Raw genomic sequence first — 18723 nt, 5'->3', positions numbered from 1 at the left:
TCGATGTTGTACAGACCGCCGTCATATTGCTGGAATATTGCCTTGAACAACAGACAGACAAACAAACAACAAACTCTGGCTGGTGAACTTGAGCTGCATTATAGTGATGAGAAGAACGATCTATGCACAGTCTTTTTCTATGCCATTTTGTGATCATCATCATCATCATCATCATCATCATCATCATCATCATCATCACCAGAAGAAGAAGAAGGAGAAGAAGAAGTCAATGCACGCTGTGAGTGTTTTATGCCAGTCCGTAGTGGAAAGATGTGTGATGAGCTGGAGGTGAGATGGGGTTTAACGTCGCGCTCAAGATTATTGCACACAATTAGCGACGTGCGTGCGTGCGTGCGTGCGGACTTATGCCAATTTTATAGTGTTAGCCTACTGAGATATCATGCCGCAGTTTAAAATGAATAACCCACTCAGACATAGTATACTGACTCCGAGCCGGCCAGTCCTTGGTTAAGCCCCTTAATGCCGAGCGCCAGACAGGGTAACAACAAGTACATGTTTTAACGTGGTATGACGAGGTCTACGAGGTCGGGGATCGAATTCTGGACCTTCCGCTCTCCGGGCGGACGCTCAACCAATTCACCATGGAGGTTGTCCGCAGTATAAAGACAGTCACTGGGAGTCAAGTTTAATCCTCATATTACATTTGGGATTTGATACTTTTATAGTTACTGTGTTTTACCAGTTTTTAATTAACCGTTTATACCTATCTGTCCTTATTAGTCTTTAGCACTTATGATATAATGAGGAAGCTTACAAATCGTATAGGAGAGGGGATCCTCCCATACAAATGTGAATATGAGCACAATATAAATAATGATATTGAATTCATTATCAATTGTTCACAAAAAGAAGCATTTGGACTGAGCAACATGTGTGTTTTGTGGCAGGTGGTCAAAGGGAGACAACTTGTGTTAATACACTGAAATATCTACAGCAAATTGACCAAGTTGAAGATACTCACATTGATTTTACACAACACTGATACACAAGATAATTCAAACCACAGATAAACTTGGCAAACTTTGTCTTTACTTAATATTGAATTCAACAGGCAAATGAGTTATTCGATACACGTCAAACGACATGGAAAAACAGTAGCTGTTCAACCGACCGAATCGCAGGTGAAACAGGGCATCTGAAAATAACACACCCATATAATTCCTGGGTGTAATACAATACAATGAGTCCTGTAATCAGTCCAGACAACACTTCAGAGGAATGTCACTATCACACAACACATAATGCAGCGTTATTGAAGTCTCAAAGCCCTGTAAAGAGTCCTGAATTTATTTCACCTTGCTTTGGTGTTGTCGTTTAGTTACAGCTAAACCTTAGGTGGAAGTCGGACTGCAGGTAAAATGGATCTCAATTGCGATTACTATTAAGGTAGGTTTTTTAAAAACATTGTTTAAATGGGTTATATGAGGGGATTTCTACTTCACCCGTTTAATGTTCAACGTTACGTGGAACAAGGTGAGGTGATATAAGCTTTAACATCGTGTCCAAGATTATTGCACTTATATAGCGACGTGCATGGACGTGTGTGTGTGTGTGCGCGTGTGTGTGTGTGTGTGTGCGCGCGCGTGTGTGTGTGTGTGTGTGTGTGTGTGTGTGTGTGTGTGTGTGGCTACTTGTACTTGTCCGGACTGATGCCGATTTATAGTGCTAGCTCACGGAGATTCCATGCCGCAGTTTAACATGATTACCCCACTCAGACACAGTATACTGACTCAGAGCCGACCAGTCCTTGTTTTAGCCCCTTCATGCAAAGCGCCATCTTTTAACGATTGCGACCTTGTCTTTATTATGTTAAAATTGTTATAAAATTGTACAATTGGACTTGAAGCTAAAACCAATGTAGATACGTTGAAACTACATGTAGAAGGAACCAGTTTATTGCGTCGTCTTAATGTTGCGTGATCCCCTACTGTTACTATTGCAAACGTGTGCACGCTTGCCTTTTCACAGCTCACATTGATATCCAGGTCACAGTTGTTTATCCTTCAGCGTGTCAAAGGAAGGATCACGAGTGTTGTCGTTAACTTATTGTTCGGGTTTCGAGAACATCCGGGTTAGTTGGTACAGTGTCACATTCAAATTTGGAAAAAATTGGGTGATTTGTTTCATTTACCTTCCCCATTGTACACGTACCCATATCTAGGTTGTAGGCTCGCCAAGCTGGCTACATGATATGCATGCATTGAATATATACAGCGGTAAGGCGATGCAGTAGGCGAAATGTGAAGGTATTATTCAACGTAAAGTTGCCAGTAGCCTAAATGTTGTGAATTTTGAAAGCGACACATGTAAGTATTTATCAGGTATATAACTGAGAGAAGTGAAAAATGGTTTCAAGAACTTTTAAAAGAAACAGGCACTGATAAATTCAGTCACTTTCAAATTTGGAAATTTATCTTCCCTTCACTAACCCGCTAGATGCGCTGACCCGGACGGTCCAACATTAAACTGGGGGCGCATGTGGTATGCGCAATACGAGCGGTACATGTTACTATGACACCTATAGACGGTTAACCAGTATAGCTTTCACTTCTTTCGGCAATGTTCACGCTGGTGTATGGGCAGTATATCTTTTCGCCTAAACAATGATCTATCTTTTGACATGTCCGGAAATAGATGTTCCATGATTCATTGATACATAAGGATGACCACGGCTGATTATATTGTACAGTTAACCACTTGATAGCCGTTCGAAGCGAGGGGGTGAGATCAGCTGATCTTACATGCCAGGTCGCTTTGTAGACGTTTTGCAATCGGTACTGAAAGTGTTGCCCTTGAAGTTTGAATATCACACTTTTGAAAAGGAAGTAGATTTTCATTGTACACGTACCCATATCTAAGTTGTAGTATCGCCAAGCAGGCTACATCATATGCATGCATATCAGTATGTACAGCGGTGAGGCGATGCAGTAGGCGAAATGTGAAGGTATTATGCAACATAAAGATGCCAGTAGCCTAAATGTTGTGAATTTTGAAAGCGACACATGAAAGTATTTATCAGTTATATAACTGAGAGAAGTGAGAAATGTTTTCAAGAACTTTTAAAAGAAACTAGATATCATGATATAATGTTCAAAATAAAGAAATATTTAAGGGTTAATAAGTGCATATTGTATAAAAAGATTTTATGGATGAAGCGTGCCTGTTTGTTGCCAAATACAACCACGATTATATTTCAACATGATAAATAAAAGATATATTTTTATGGTCTTTTCTAAATTTAAAAAAATAGAAATTTTTTTTTTTTCAGACACAGAAGACACTATATATTAGCTTAAATACATATTCAAGGGTACTTATACCAACTGATTTTTTTCATCTTATTAATTTAAACAATATATTCATACTAATTTTAAATCTCTATAATTATGTTTGTATGAATATTGCAGTGTCTACATCCAGTTTGCCTTGACAATCATCAGATGATTGTAATATAGATAAAGCACATTCTAAATTTTCAATAGGGTTTTGTTTTTTATGTTTTCTTATTCGAGACTGATGTTTCATATTCCCACGTAAACAAATTATTAATATTACCTTTTTTCTCTTTACACTTTTTTTCTTTTTTTTCTTCTCTTTATTGATATCTGCATTGCACAATGACTGTTATTACTTTATTTGCTATCTTTGTATACTTGTGCATGTATGCTAGTATTAGATTACACATGCATGCATGTTTAACAGTCATTATCTGTTGCTATATAATTAAGGAGCATAAAAAGGGCTCAAGTATTCTTTCGTGTTTGAAGAACCTATCAATTCATTGTGGAAACATTTCATTACTTACATAAGTTCATTTGACCTTCGTTATATCAAAATAGATTCAAATAAAAATTAGGAGATAAAATTTAGGAGACTAATTCATTTCAGTCTCATTCATCTGTCTAAATCCAGGCCCATTTTTCAGGCAATATATATATTGCCTGATTATAGACTCTTACTGAAACATATGTAAATATAATCTGTTATATGCGAATACAATTAAATAAATAAATGCATTTATCTACATGAAATGAATGTGGGGCCAATTTGCATTGATGTCATCATCCATTTTTTATCATAAACATTCTAAAATCATATTTGCTATTTTATTATTATATCTAATAAATAGAATATGATAGGTGTCTTGAAGAACTATTGAATAACAATCAGGATTTATAGCCACAGAAGGATAGTGTAGCAATGTGTGGGTTGTAAGGGAAATAATTTGTCAACAAAATAATATATATGATGGTACTAAAACAAGAAGATATTACTATGATTGGCCTACCTTTAGAATACAGTACGACAAACTATTCAAACACGTGACAATATCCTATGACGTAATTTGTAGTATTTTGTTGCCAGTCACACCGTCGAAACAATGCCCTGTGACGTCAGGGGTCACCGTGTGTACATAAGCTCCTCCCAGTGATCTATCATCTCTACACGAAATGTCACTGAACACGCAAAGCGGTGTGGAAAGGTTTGAATATTTGTTTACTAAATATAGCCTGCGGCGGCGCATTTTATAGCAAGCGCTAGTTTACGGACGCACTTTTCTTAAATGTCTTTTTTATTTCGTTTTTCTCGTAATTCAAGAGGCTAAAATGGTTATAAATGGGACTACTGTGCCAAATTGCATCGGTATCATTTGTAAGTGTCCGTAGACCAAAGCCACGAGACACCATGCCTACCTGTAACCTTCCTAAGTGTCCATCACCTATTCGACCCTTTTCGTTTAGTTCCGTAATGTCGTAGGCATGACTAGGTAAATTTGCACAGTATGGACGTAGCTCAGTCGGTTAGCTGTCAGGCTAACAATCCGAAGGCCGCGAGTTCGCGTCCGACGGATTCTCACAAAAACTGGTTGCTTGTCTTTGAGACATGTAACCTACAGCAGAGACCATCCTCACGAGAAGTTGTGGTACTGTATTCCAAAGGTGCTCCACAAGTCTCTGTAATACTACTACTTTCAGAGCATGAGTATCAGAATTCTGTAAGAAATCAATAAATTAACACCTGTCAAGACTCAAAGCACATTTAATGGTGGGACACATTATTATAAGGGGCAGAAAAATATGAGTAATTATTTTATTTTAAAGTATGATGACTGGTATGTATATAACAACTGAGTAACTGATTGTTAAATGCATGGTAGATTTTCATTTGGCATATTTCTAAAACATAATGTAAGAATAAAATAATATAAATCATATGTAAGAGGAAGTTTTGATAAAAAGGTAACATTTAAAATGAGTTGTTTTATTCTGAACGTTATTTCATCTTCAATTATTTGTAAACGCACATATGTAGGCCCGTGCAAGATGTCTGTGTGCTGCAAATGTTAGGCGTATCGCCAATTTTATTACATTGAAGACCATGGTAGCATGAAACTATTTGTGAAGATTTGAATACTTCATTGCGTTGAATTGTCGTTGGAAATAGCTGATAAATAAAATAAGTTTGCATTATTTCATATTGTATTTGAGTCCTTTGTTTATTCGTGAAATATATTGGCTATATAGATAACCAAACAAATTTCTCAAGCTTACATTGTTATTATAACACGCACGTGGGTGTGCTGCTTTTCTGAAAAAAAATTGTTTTGAGTGTTTCCAGGTAGAATGTTGGTGTTTCCTCTGTAAACTTGACTTTAGACATAAACACAAAAAACAAGCAGTATTGTTAAACTGACCCCGTATACATAAGGTAACATCAGACTTGAACACGCATCTTAAAGGGTGAACGCCTGCTGTTCGATCAAACGTCTCGTCTAGTCATTGTCAATAACGTCCCTTACTTTCGTCCTTGACTTTGTACGCGATGTGTTCACATTAAAAAGGGAAAATAGTGGAATATTTTTTTGCACATTATTTCAATTCTAATAGCTATAGTGTGGTTACACTACACTTATTGATTATAACATTTATTGGGTTTTAAAAATGCCTTTGCATGGCACACGAATGCTATTTCTGTTCGGGAAGTCATGGCATCTTTTATCATTAGAACAAAACGTCTACATGTAGGACAAATGTAGAATTATACGGAATGCCACTCAAATAGTTGCGACATAAACAGTGTGACCTGACAATGTGATGATGAATTCCTTGTCACTTCCATGCTGTTCTTATTGTCAGTGGCTGGGAAATCCCCGTGACGTCATGGGGAACACCAATCTCTAACACAAATGAGTTCTCTGTCAGAGTTACGATAGGAATCGTAACCTTGTACGATCTGCGACAGATTTCAGGTAGTTTCGAAAATGTATCTTATCTTAAACTTAAGATATCTTTTCTTTGAATGTAAGTTGTTAAGATTAATCGTAGCTGAGATCGTTTCGAAAATCTAGACCCAGTGTCAGAAACTTTTCAAACACGTCACCATACCCTATGATGTAATTTGTAGTCACACCGACGAAAACAATGCCCGGTGCCCAGTGCCCAGGGGTCATCGAGTGTGCATAAGCTCCTCCCAGTGATCTATCATATCTATACGCAACGTCATTGAATAAGCCAAGCAATGTTGAGAGTTTTTAATGTGTGTTTACTAAATATGGGCTGTGGCAACGCATTTTATAGCAGGCGGTAGTTTACGAAAGCACCTTTATAATCAATACACTTCTTATGTCGTTTTTTTCGTAATTCGAGTGGCTAAAATGATTATGAATGGGAACTTATATACATAAATATGTTTTTCGATTCATTAATTTTCATTATTATGCACAGGAATTCAGTATATATAATTAGGTCTATTATTTTGATGCTGAACACACTTAACGGTCGCTGGTTTTGGGGTAGGTTAACCCGAACCCTAGCCCTAGCCCTTGGATCCACTTTACGATCATCACCCCTTTACGATCATTGGGGTTAGGTTCCCGTTTAGTGGCTATTAGATTACCCAAACTCATGTCTTAGCCCTTGGAGCCCATTTACAATCAATCAACCATAGCTCTACGATCATAAGGTTTAGTTACCCGTTATTGTAGATTATATAGTGGTTCCTCATAGTCTTCACACACACACGTAGAGAAAGCAGGATGAAATGGTTTTGTGTCTTATATTTTGGCTACTGGAAAATGTTCTGACACATTCACAGAAGCCACTTTCACCCGCTCCATTTATTCAGTACTGATTCAAAAGCTCACTCACCCTTGTGTCGTCACTAGCCATGCTTATGCCTCCCCCGTTCCTTACTATTATCCAAATTGTCCTTACAGTGTTCCCTACCACACTTTTTCTGTCACACAAATCACACCACGAATTATTAAATACCATGTTACTCTTGCCTACCCGCGAGTTCGACGTCTAACGCCTGAAAGCCTGGAGCCGTTTTCAGGTCGCGCCATTTCGGCTCATTACTCACCACTCGGTTTATTGTCGATTACGGAATAGGACGAGTGCGCCAAATCGCATCGGGATCACTCGGAAATGTCTGTTGACTAAAGTCACGAGACACGCTCGCTACATTTACATTTACATCTGGAGACATCCCAGTACAGGTCTCGCCAGAACAACTTTTCGCGAACTTGATTAAAAATTTGAAAATTGAACAAAACAAGATTCTGCAACAACTAATAGATGGCTGAGATTGTATGGCAGTACCTCCACGGGTTATGGAAAGTCTCTTCCGTTTCAAATGTTTATCCCATTGAAGCAAGAGATAGAAGATGATTTTGACGGAATCAGTAGTACAGCAAGCATCTGTTGCTTGGAAGACCCTGTCTTAACCTTTTCGAGTTTGCATGATTAGAAAACAATTTCCTTATCTGGTAAGCAACGCTCTTATTGGTCGGATGAAAAGTCGTTCTGACGTGACCCGTAATTGGATGTCCTCAGATTTGATTTTAATGAGATTGTAGTTGCGTGCGCTGACAAAGAGGGTAAAACAACCACCTAACACTGTTCGGAAAGTATGGCTATGTACAAATACACCTACTGTAGTGTCACTTGCATGTATGTATATTTAAGGTTCAGTTTGTCCACAGATTCCTGATTCTTAAATCAAGCGCTTCAAAAATGAGTTCATCAAGTGAGAGTAGCGTGGACGATGGCGATGATGATTCCAGCATCCACTCAGGAAGTACTGGTACCAATGATGAGGAATCTGTGTTTGTCAGCAATGAATTCAACCCTAACGTAGATGTTCTGTCCACAAGGTGCACTGAAGATGAAGGGAAGCAGAACACGATGAGTATACAGGATACAGAAGGATTATTTTGCATCACTGAAGCCAGCACAAACACTGGCCCTAACACTGAAGACCCAATTGTACTGCTTTCAGAAGATGAAAGCGAAAACGAATATGACAGTGGACCCTTGAGTGACCTAATTAAAAACAGACAAAGAGGTCAGAAAAAGTCACTGGAACTTGTAGAGCTTACACAAGGTGAGTGTCGATATGTGTCTTCAGTTTGAAAGACTTCCTTAAATCAATATTTAGGACTAATTAAATAAGCAGCCTAATGCTATTTGTTTGTTTGTTGTTTAACACCAACTCAGCAATATTCCAGCTATATGATGGCGGCCTGTAAATAATCGAGTCTGGACCAGACAATCCAGTGATTGACATCATGAGTATCGATCCACGCAATTGAGATCGATGACATGCATCAAACAAGTCAGCAAGCCTGACCACCATGCAAATGGCAAACCTGCACTGTGTTTTTGAAACCATGCCTAGCTCTCACATCCTATGAATATCCTATCATATACATATTGCTTTTAGCCCTGGGGCATATTTTGGTCAAGTCAAAGGTCGAGGTCATCCTCCAGGTCATAGTCGGCAGGAAAGTTCCTTTAAATGGTATCTTGTGATATATTTACTGTATGTCAATCAAACTTGGTACATGAAAGTAGATGCTACAAAAGCCTTTCCATATTCATTAGACATGTTTGCCAAAAGCAGAGCCGACTGTAGGTCTTCCTTCGCGGGTGGATTGTAGTGTAGTTCTGCTTCTTTGTGTACTGCACCAATCCTCTTCCTATGATATGTCTGTAAGAGAAATAAAAACGGAAAGTGATTATCATTTTCATTTTAACGTACCTATTAGCAAAAGTATTTTCTGTATCAAAGCTGCACTGCATTTGACATCTTTTTGCTCAAAACTGAAATAAATTCCTTCAACCGGAAATGTTTATTACGTTGGTTAGTCAGCTGTTCACCATCAAACATATGGTACAAATCAATATAGGGAATTGCATCATTTTTGTCATTTATGTGTCAAATTTGGAAATGTCTTCTACATGTCCACCATAAAGTATTTTGAAAGCTTTACTGAGGCCTTTACTACTGATGTATTGGCATGTAATGCAATCCTGTGTCTAGTTTAACATAATATACCCACTTATATTACAGAGGGGACACAACTTTTGGCCACTGCAACAACAGAATTATATAACAGAAAGAGGGCCCAAGCTCCGACGAACAGACACCCAACATCAATAGGTATTGTAAAGTTTATTTCCACATACGTCCACAACTTGACTATTTCAAACCAAGCAGCTATTTTACACAATTATTAATACGTCCACGGAGTAAAGTTAGGAAAAAAATATCAATTCTGAAAATTAGAGAAATAGAGACGTATTTATTACATGTACAGGGTTTCAGGTCGTTTCAGGTAACTGATTGTTGTCTCAAAAAATGATATTAAATGATATACTCGAAAGATGATATTCAAATATGGTATTGATATGCAAGAATGAAAAACAATCATTACACACTACCCTAAAGGTTCCTAAAGGTTGTCTTTTGGATTTAACACTCAATGTAACTGATCAGTTGACTGGGTGCGTTTTAGGTGCGACGAGGATCAGCACCACACATATCTACATTACTATCATTTACCGATTTAAAATAAAAAATGCAGCAAAGAGGATTTGGGTGATCCTGGCAGTCAGGCTATCTAGGCTCATCATCAGCTCAGGGCCCTTGCCCCCTCTACACGTAGCGACTGGGACTTCTCCCAGGAAGCACTGCCAAGTCAAACCCACCCTGAACTTTTTGGAGAATGTGACAACTCCCCAACACTGCAGCCTTCTGCGTTATCCAGATTGTCAGTAGGGCTATATTCCTGGTAGAAAACAAGGGTACACTCCCAATGTCAGTCAACAGATTGGGCGGGTACCAAACCTAATGCACCGAGAACAATGGGGAGTATCTTTAACTTGGTACTTGGAATGCAAGTGTGACATTTCAAAAGCGAGGTCCGCATATTTGCCATGTCTTTCCTGAATCGTGTCAATCACATTCGTGTCCAAAAGGACAGAAAATTCAATGATATAAATGATTTCATTGGATTTATCAAAAAGGACACGATCAGGTTTGTTGGCCTGGATACGCCTGAAGCTGTAAACGGGCCTATTCCAAAAGAATTTGTATTTATCATATTCCATGACACCCTCTCCATATTCTGGGTCGTACCATTGATGGACCTCTAAACCACAAGCATGGCGAGAACGGCAATTAAAGGATCCAGCTACACCATCATGTCTCTTAAGATGCTGTTTGTGCCAAAGCTGGGAATCCACTGACAATGTGTTGGAGAGTTCATATTTTAAACGAGTTCTGATGGTCGATCCATGATGCCCTTTGTGGAAGTGACCATTTTCCAACATTACTTACAACTAGCAATCTCTCTTACGAACCACCTTCAACAAGGCCAGTTGGTATTTATTCCAAACATTATGTACAGAAAACTGACACCTGACAGTGTCAGGCATGTTGGAGAAGAACTCATTCATAAGTCCTCTGCAAACCCTCATATACGTAAACCATGGTTTAATAATAATTTTTAAACAAGCTAGGAAAAATAAGAAGAAAGGTGAGAAATATTTTCGCCGATACCCCACTGTCAACAACCTGATTAATGTTAAAATCACGAGCGTCAAAGTGAGGTGTACCTTTAAACAAATTATAAGTCATTCTGGAGAAACTGTGTCTAAACTCAATTCCTGCACTCCCATGTCCAAGGTGTGGAACATGAGTGAAAAGATTAAAGGCAAAGGATCAAAGTCTGGAGTTCACCATCTAAAGGATGGTAATACACTGTTAACAACTAAATCTGACATTGCCAACAAACTTTGGCAAACCATTCCTCATCATTCAACTATAACCCTCAATTTCAGAGGTTTCAAAAACAACATGAAAAAAAATGTCAATTTTAACTCTTATATTGGTGAGGACTACAACGAAATATTTGCACTCCATGCATACTGGCCAAGGGCAAGTTCATGACAGTGCAGCAGAAGCCGACAACATTCATTATCAGCTCCTGAAACACATGCCTGATTCATGTTTGGAAATACTGCTAAATATATTTGATGACATTTGGACAGCTGGAAATTTCCCTCCTTCGTGGCACAACGTTATTGTCATTTTATACCAAAGAATGGACGGTATCATACAGATCCAATTACAGTCCAATATCATTAACTAGCTGTGTTTATAAGTTCATGGAGCGCTTGGTCAACAGTTTATTAGTCTGGTACTTGGAGACCAAAAACCTCCTGAGTGACATCCAGTGTGGTTTCCGTAAAACACAAGTGCCATTAACCATTTGGTGCGTTTAGAATCATTTATTACATATTCTATTGTCAACAACATACAACACTGGCAGACGGTGAAGCCAGATGCAGACCTCACTCTAACCAAGCTCAAAAAATCTTAAATAAATCATTTTGTTTATCAACAAGCATAATTCTCACAGAATCATTTTTACAGATCGGTCCAAGGATGGTGGTGAGGTTGCAAGTGCCATCATCATTGGATCAAGAACTATCCCAACAGCTTTGACCTATATTCATCATCTTCTCTCATTCATTCTCATGCCTTTAGGCACTTAGAAGTGTCTCCTCAAATCATCCCATGATCCTTGGCATTTTAGAACGTTTCAATAATCTTTCTACTGGCCAGTGTGACATTGTCTTTTGCTGGTTACCAAGTCATGTAGGCATAGCTGGTAACTCAAAAGCAGCTCTGGACAAAAAACAGCTATACTCGGGATCTAATGCAAAAAAGGTGGGACACCCAAGTAGGAATCAATACACTTCATGGATTTAAACCAACAATCGGTCATACCTAGTTGGGTTGTCAGTCAAGACATGATGATGTCGTTTAACGAAGTTGTCTATTGGCCATGGTTGGTTTACCCACGAATAAACAGACGATTACGAACCTCCTGTGTGGATCCCTTGTGACGAAAGGTTCACCGTTAAGCATAAATTGTTTGACTGTGTAAACTTTGCAATTGCAATGGGATTCACATTATCAAACAGTAGATCTGAAAGATCTCTTTTCCTGTGTAAGCGGGCATCTCATTCTCAGCTACTTGAAAGAAATTGGTCTGTAAAATACATTTAAGTATGTATGTGAGTAATGAATTGCTTGTTTTTAAACTCGGTGTGATGATTTTACCAACTGACATTATTAAAGGCTCTATCCAGGTTTTAAAGTACAATAAAATGATTGTCCCCCTGTGTGGCACGTAATCCTTTCATAATCGATGAAACTATCATCAACCAGTATTTTAAGCCAACTCAACTGAGTATTTTTAGATATTGGCTAGTATTGAACACAAACACCGATAGCTGAAGTGATGAGGTAAATCCTGCTGGGATGTCTTGCAGGAAGAAGAGGCACCGTAAGTCCCCATGATCCCCAGCAAGGTGGCCTAGCTTTGGTTACTGGTGGCCTATAGTCCGTGTTTTAAACTGTATACATAATTTCTTTATGCCCAAATGTGTTTGATAAAAAATATATAATTTTGCACACATGACTCACTTGTTATTTAATGAACACATTGAACACTTTTGTCAAATATCACCAGAATGTATAAGGTGAACAAATTGCAGGGTAAATATATCGTTGTGTTCTTCCCATAAGTACTTTCCTAAGGTCATAACTAATCAATACTCTTCACAGTAATAAACAACCCACGCCTGTATCTGACAAAGAAGACCGAGTTGAATGCTCCGAAAGCTCGCAATGTGGCAATGGGAGGACAACAGGTGGTTCATCAACCACAAGGCCCCCGCTCTGAAGACCACACAGAGAAAACCAGTAAGTGATATATAAATCAACACTCATTGTAACATGGATGTCCATGAACGATATCTCCTTACGTGTGTGTATATTTCCACTACCGTGCGTTTGGCTCCAAATGAGAACGATGAATTGCAAAAAAACTCAAATTCGGGAATAATTTATTAAATGCCAATACGGTACACGGCAATGAATACCCTGTACCCATTAATAACTGCAGTTTGTTATTTTCAGTCGATTCACTGGAATAGGTTGTTTAAGAAACTATCATGTTGTTATGTTTTCAAGTTGACATCTTGGGGGGGCACAACGGTAGAAGGAACAGCACAAATACGTGCTTCATTGTATATGTCATTGTTGACTGACAAGATGCGCTACTCAGCTATGTGTTTTTTTAAGGTGTATGGTTCACTTTCGAAGTGAAGCAGGAAGGGAAAACCATTTTATGCCATTAATTAATACTTAGAAAAGCTTCTAAAGCTCTTGGTATGTCTCCTAACAAGCTGAAAAATGTTGACTCCAGCAACCGGTGTAGTGGGTGGGGAACATCAAAACTATGTAGGGTTGTTAAATTAGACAGTTTTCAAATCAGTCGTGAAATTGTTAAACTTCTTTAACAAAATAGGTACATGTCACTGAGACTTTAAGAAATCCCTTGAAACTGAACATGATTTATTTCTTACAAAATAGAAGCTATGGCAATTTTTGCATACATTTGGATACAGATACAAAAGGATCAGTGGTGAAAAAGCGCTCGGTTCAAAATTATAATTAAGAGGTATCTTTTCTACAGAGGGACTACATCAAATTTCAAAACACAGTAGGTTTATCTCCTAAATGAGCGGCTAGGTATTTCTGGAGTGGGTGAAAAACAAATCGGTCCCTGCTTTGCCTGCCAAGTCCCTTATTATCATGGACAATGCACCATATCACAGTATACAATAACAGGATGCAGACAGCAAGTCCCCGACGTCTAATAACCTTAAACGGAGACATTGTGATGTGGCTGCAATATGACCTTTCCTTCCAGGGCTACAAAACCACAGATCTCTGAAATCATCAAATCTGACAAACCTAAGCCCATGTATAGGGTTTGCTGTTACATAAAAGGTCAAAGTCCCCCCTTACCTCTGCGACCTGAACTCAATAGAGTTGATATGGGATGTCGTCAAAGGTCACGTTGCCCGATTGAACACAACGTTTAAATTGCGGGATGTTGAAAAGCTAGTACATTAATCTCTTGGTCAGGTAACAGTGGACACATGGCAGCGTTGGGTTACCAAAGTCGTCAATAGGATAGAGTCAAGATACTGGCCACGTGATGGACTTCAGCAAGCAACAGTCCCATGAGCGAGTCAGATTGCGTTTTAATTACCGCGAGACGACCTCTCTTATACTGTTATTCCCTGTACCTTTCTGTACTGCCTGCAGAACGTGTTTGCGCTGTTCCTCCATCCGTTTAACCTGACCCGTGAAGATCCGGGGTAGAATAGGTCTTTAGCAACCCATGCTTGCCGTAAAAGGCGACTTTGCTAACGGGATTGGGTGGTCAGGCTCGCTGACTTGGTTGAAGCATGTCATCGATCCCAAGTGCGTGGATCTATGCTCATGATATCAATGACTTGATTGTCTGGTCCAGATTCGATTATTTACAGAACGCCGCCATATAGCTGGAATATTGCTGGTGCGGCGTAAAACAACAAACCAACCAACCGTTTAACCCCTCCCCCCTCCGTGAAAGCTGTCACATTTTACACATAACAACATGATAGTTTCTTCAACAACTTTTTCCAGTTATGGGAATAAAAATAACAAACAGCAGATATTTTTGTGTACAGAATAATTCATTGCCGTGTACCGTATGGACATTTAATATACCATTTCCGATTTTGAGTTATTTTGCATTTCATCGAATGTCATTTGGAGCCAAACGGACTGCAATGTTTTCTGCCACATTCCTTTGGTTCACACAAAGGATTGGGATGTACTGGTTGTTAGTCACTGCACTAAATACAACGAAACAATTTGGGGTTCATAGATGACTCAGTCGTCTAAGGCTCTGAAATTTGCTGTGTGGTTTTGCATCTTCAATACGTGGCCTGAACCTAAAGTTGTAGGTTCGAACCCAAGGTGCGCACTGATTATTATTCCTGGTCACCGCAATAACCATGCCCATACGTTTCGCTATAGCGCTAAAGACCTGCACCACTTCTGACTTTCATCCTACATTAAGTTACCACACCGTGATATGAATTAAATACTGTTAAAATATGCCTCTAACCCAAATCAAACCTGTCATTATCTATCCAAGAATGCTCATCACTACCTCAGTTTGTTTAAAGGATGAATCGGAACGTGACATATTTTCACATTTTAGTACTACTTAATATGCCCTCCTCAAGATTCCCTAAGAAATGTTACAATATGATGTGTTTGTATGATAACAATGGCAAAACAAATTGGGTAACCGACTTAAGGAATCTGCTGAATAGTTGTGGTTTTGGTTACATTTTAAAATTAATAAATTGCTTATCCGAAGTTGTTCATAAATGCTATAACACAAAGATTAAAAGATTTATATTTTCAGTCATGGAATGCAACTCTAACGCATTCACCAAAGTCCCTGTTATATAGCAGTTTCAAGTCATATATCATTGTAGAGCAATACCTTTTCAGTGTTAGTCTTAGAAAATTTAAGGTAGCACTTGCAAGATTCCAATGATCATCACACGGTCTTTTAATTGAAAAAGGTAGATATCAAAATATTCCGAGAGACAATAGACTCTGTCCACTATGTGACCTAGGATTAATTGAGGACGAGTATCGCTTTTTACTAGTATGTCCGCATTTTGATGAACTAAGAAAAGTTTATTTACCAAAATATTTTCATATAAACCATTGTACATTTAAGTTTAAACTAGTACTGACCACTAGCAACATTGAAACCATAAGAAATCTTACTATGTACATATATCATGCTTTTATACAAAGAAAATCAAGTTTGGAAATTATATGATTGTACCAATTGCTCCTGTAATCATGATTGTACTATAGGCCTGTGGCCTCCTCAGTACGTTGAATAAAGAAATTGAAGACATCCCTAAATTCGCTGTGGTGTGTTATTGAAGGTTTTCACAAAAACTGGTGCTCAAGGCAAATGTCTGACACATAATGCTATGCTGTCAAACGTATTGAAAACATAATTTAACCCACATAATCTATAAAACTGAAGATTAACAGGATAAAAACTCCCCAAAGTATATTCAATTTGTTTTGGTTTGTTTTCTTCTTCAGAAACCCCGAGAGACCCGAGAGTACATCACATTAGAGGTACGCAACATTACAAAACCTTGTCTCGCTGATTGTCATGGCTGTACTCAGACATACAATACATAGGAATTCTGGAATGACCACTATAACCTGATGGTGATGAGCAAAGGATAAAAGTATAATATAATAAAGACATTGCATGTCAATTTCTGTCAGTATGAGTACTTAATTTATCTATTTTATTTTGACGTCATATATTTACTTGAACTAAGTCGATGTATCTGCTGGACCAATTCCCGAGTTTCATCATAAGCTCAGTAGCAAATATCTATGCTGAGTGAACTCCAAAAGTTTGAGACTTTAAATCCGCGCTCCAATGTGTTGCAAACCAAATAGTTTTCTTAAACGTTTTTCCTTACTTATAAGCAGCAGACTACCTGCATTTGAACATAGCAAACGTAATATAAAGTTAACATATCATGTCAGTGAGGTACATGCCTTGCCTCGCGAGTATTTTGACAAGCTGAATCGTTAACTATAAGCTGCCATCCACCATCAGAGTGTTTCAATAACAAGGTTCTTTCTTGTTCAGCAGTCAATTTGCCATTGTAAGATGACTCAGGAAACTGAAAAATATTCTACTTATGCAGTCTTGTCTTGAAACTAGTTAGTTGTCCAACTTAAAAAGGATGATAAATAACGAAGGAGGCAGTTGGGACAGAATAAAAGAATCAATGTATCCAGATTGCTATATCTACAGTTATTCCACTTAACGGTAGTGAACTGTATATACTGATACTGGTCCAAATTATCTTTTAAATAGAACAGACAAAAAAAGAGATCAAGATATGGACAGAGGCTCGGTTTAAGATGTCATTTGTTGGCGACATTGTGAAGAAGATTGAATCAGGACAGCACTGGATTACAATCACTGGTAACGCTGGTGATGGGAAGACAACGACAGCCTACATGGTGTTGGAGGAGATGATGAAGCAAGGCAGAGAGGTGTTTTACGTGAAGGAGCCTGAGCAGTATTACATCCTGACAGAAAATACCAACCAAAGAGTCAAATTTGTTGTCATGATGAATGATGTCATAGGTGCGTTTGCCTTGGACAAACTAGCTTTCAGCAAATGGAAACCTGTCATCTTTGATGCCCTTGAAAATATCAGAAAAACTAACAAGTCTGAATTCGCAAGCACTCTGACCATTATCTTTGTCCTAAGGGCAAACGTTCTCTGTGAAGCACGTGGCAGTTTTGACAAGCACACTCCTGATATTGTAGGCAAGGAAGCTCTTACATCTCTTGCTTCACTTCCTGAAACAGAGCGCATGGAAATTCTCCAGTATCACCTGACACTTGCAGGTATTGTTGACATACCAGAGAGCAGGAAGAAACAGGTAGTTTGTACTAAGACACCACATGGATTTCCACATTGTTGTCAAATGTTTACAGAATTAAAAGCTCAAGGAAAACAAGTAGACATTGAAAAATTCTTTTCCTGTCCTCTTGAGTGTCTTGAAAGCGTCATCAACACACATCTTCAGAATGAGGAAACAAAGGAAGTGTTTAAGATGCTGATGAAAAAGGATGGAAAGCTTGACCTGAATGAAATAGACGATGACGAAGAAAGGAACCGTCTCCAGTCAGTGTCATCTCCTTTGTTCGGAAGCTACCTGTCAGACAACAATGGCATGATAACGTTCTCACATTCCTCAATCCATGAAAGTGTAGCACATTGCATTGGACAATTAGACGTAGTATTTGCAATCAAACATTTCAGTTTCTCTTACATAATGCAGAGCATAAAATTTATGGAGACCCAATGCATTTCGCGGAATGTCATCAATGTTCCTCCAACCAGGATTAATATTAAAACATTTTGTGAAAGACTTACGCAGGCTGTGGCCGACGGATTGTTTTCTGTCCTTGAACACAGTTTCTTTCAAAAGGAAGATTTGTGTAGGGATTTCTTTTCATCTTTGATCAGGACCAATAATCTGAACTATGAGGTAAGTAAGAAAAAAGGTCATGAAATATAGAATTAACATTTTGTAAAGACAATGTGTGTCCATTGCATTCAAAGGAATACTGCTTGAACAGAGTCCCTATCAAAACCAAAACTCACTCACTCCCAAATACGTTTCACACTTTCCTCATCTTGCGTCAGATGAGAGAGGTACGCACTTGTCCGCTTATATAGCCAAACTAGCTTCCGGAACATATCATAACATCCTTGATTAGTCTAACGGTACTAGAACATTACAGAAGATTATAGATTACACTTGTCCACACAAGCATCTAAATATGACCAATGCTTACATTAAACAGTATGACATTTCTGACAACTAATGTTCTCAAAACACAATGATGTGACCTGCTACTGAATC

The 18723-nt window shown here is 38.4% G+C and overlaps 2 protein-coding genes across 2 annotated transcripts in view; both read left to right on the top strand.

Annotated features, from left to right (window-relative positions):
- Positions 1 to 18723, top strand: part of LOC125379157 — a 49911-nt gene that overhangs the window by 23188 nt on the left and 8000 nt on the right. The gene's annotated exons all lie outside the window — the stretch shown is intronic.
- On the top strand, positions 495 to 9884 carry LOC124131272. Its single transcript, XM_048395220.1, has 3 exons — positions 495 to 1407; positions 7995 to 8406; positions 9376 to 9884. The coding sequence occupies exons 2-3, from the start codon at positions 8037 to 8039 to the stop codon at positions 9540 to 9542; spliced, it is 537 nt and encodes a 178-aa protein (XP_048251177.1). The 5' UTR covers positions 495 to 1407; positions 7995 to 8036; the 3' UTR covers positions 9543 to 9884.

The sequence above is a fragment of the Haliotis rufescens genome, unplaced genomic scaffold, assembly GCF_023055435.1.
Source record: "Haliotis rufescens isolate VD_foot unplaced genomic scaffold, xgHalRufe1.0.p SCAF_14, whole genome shotgun sequence".
Classification (NCBI taxonomy): domain Eukaryota; kingdom Metazoa; phylum Mollusca; class Gastropoda; order Lepetellida; family Haliotidae; genus Haliotis; species Haliotis rufescens.
This window is presented reverse-complemented; position numbering and strand designations above follow the sequence as displayed.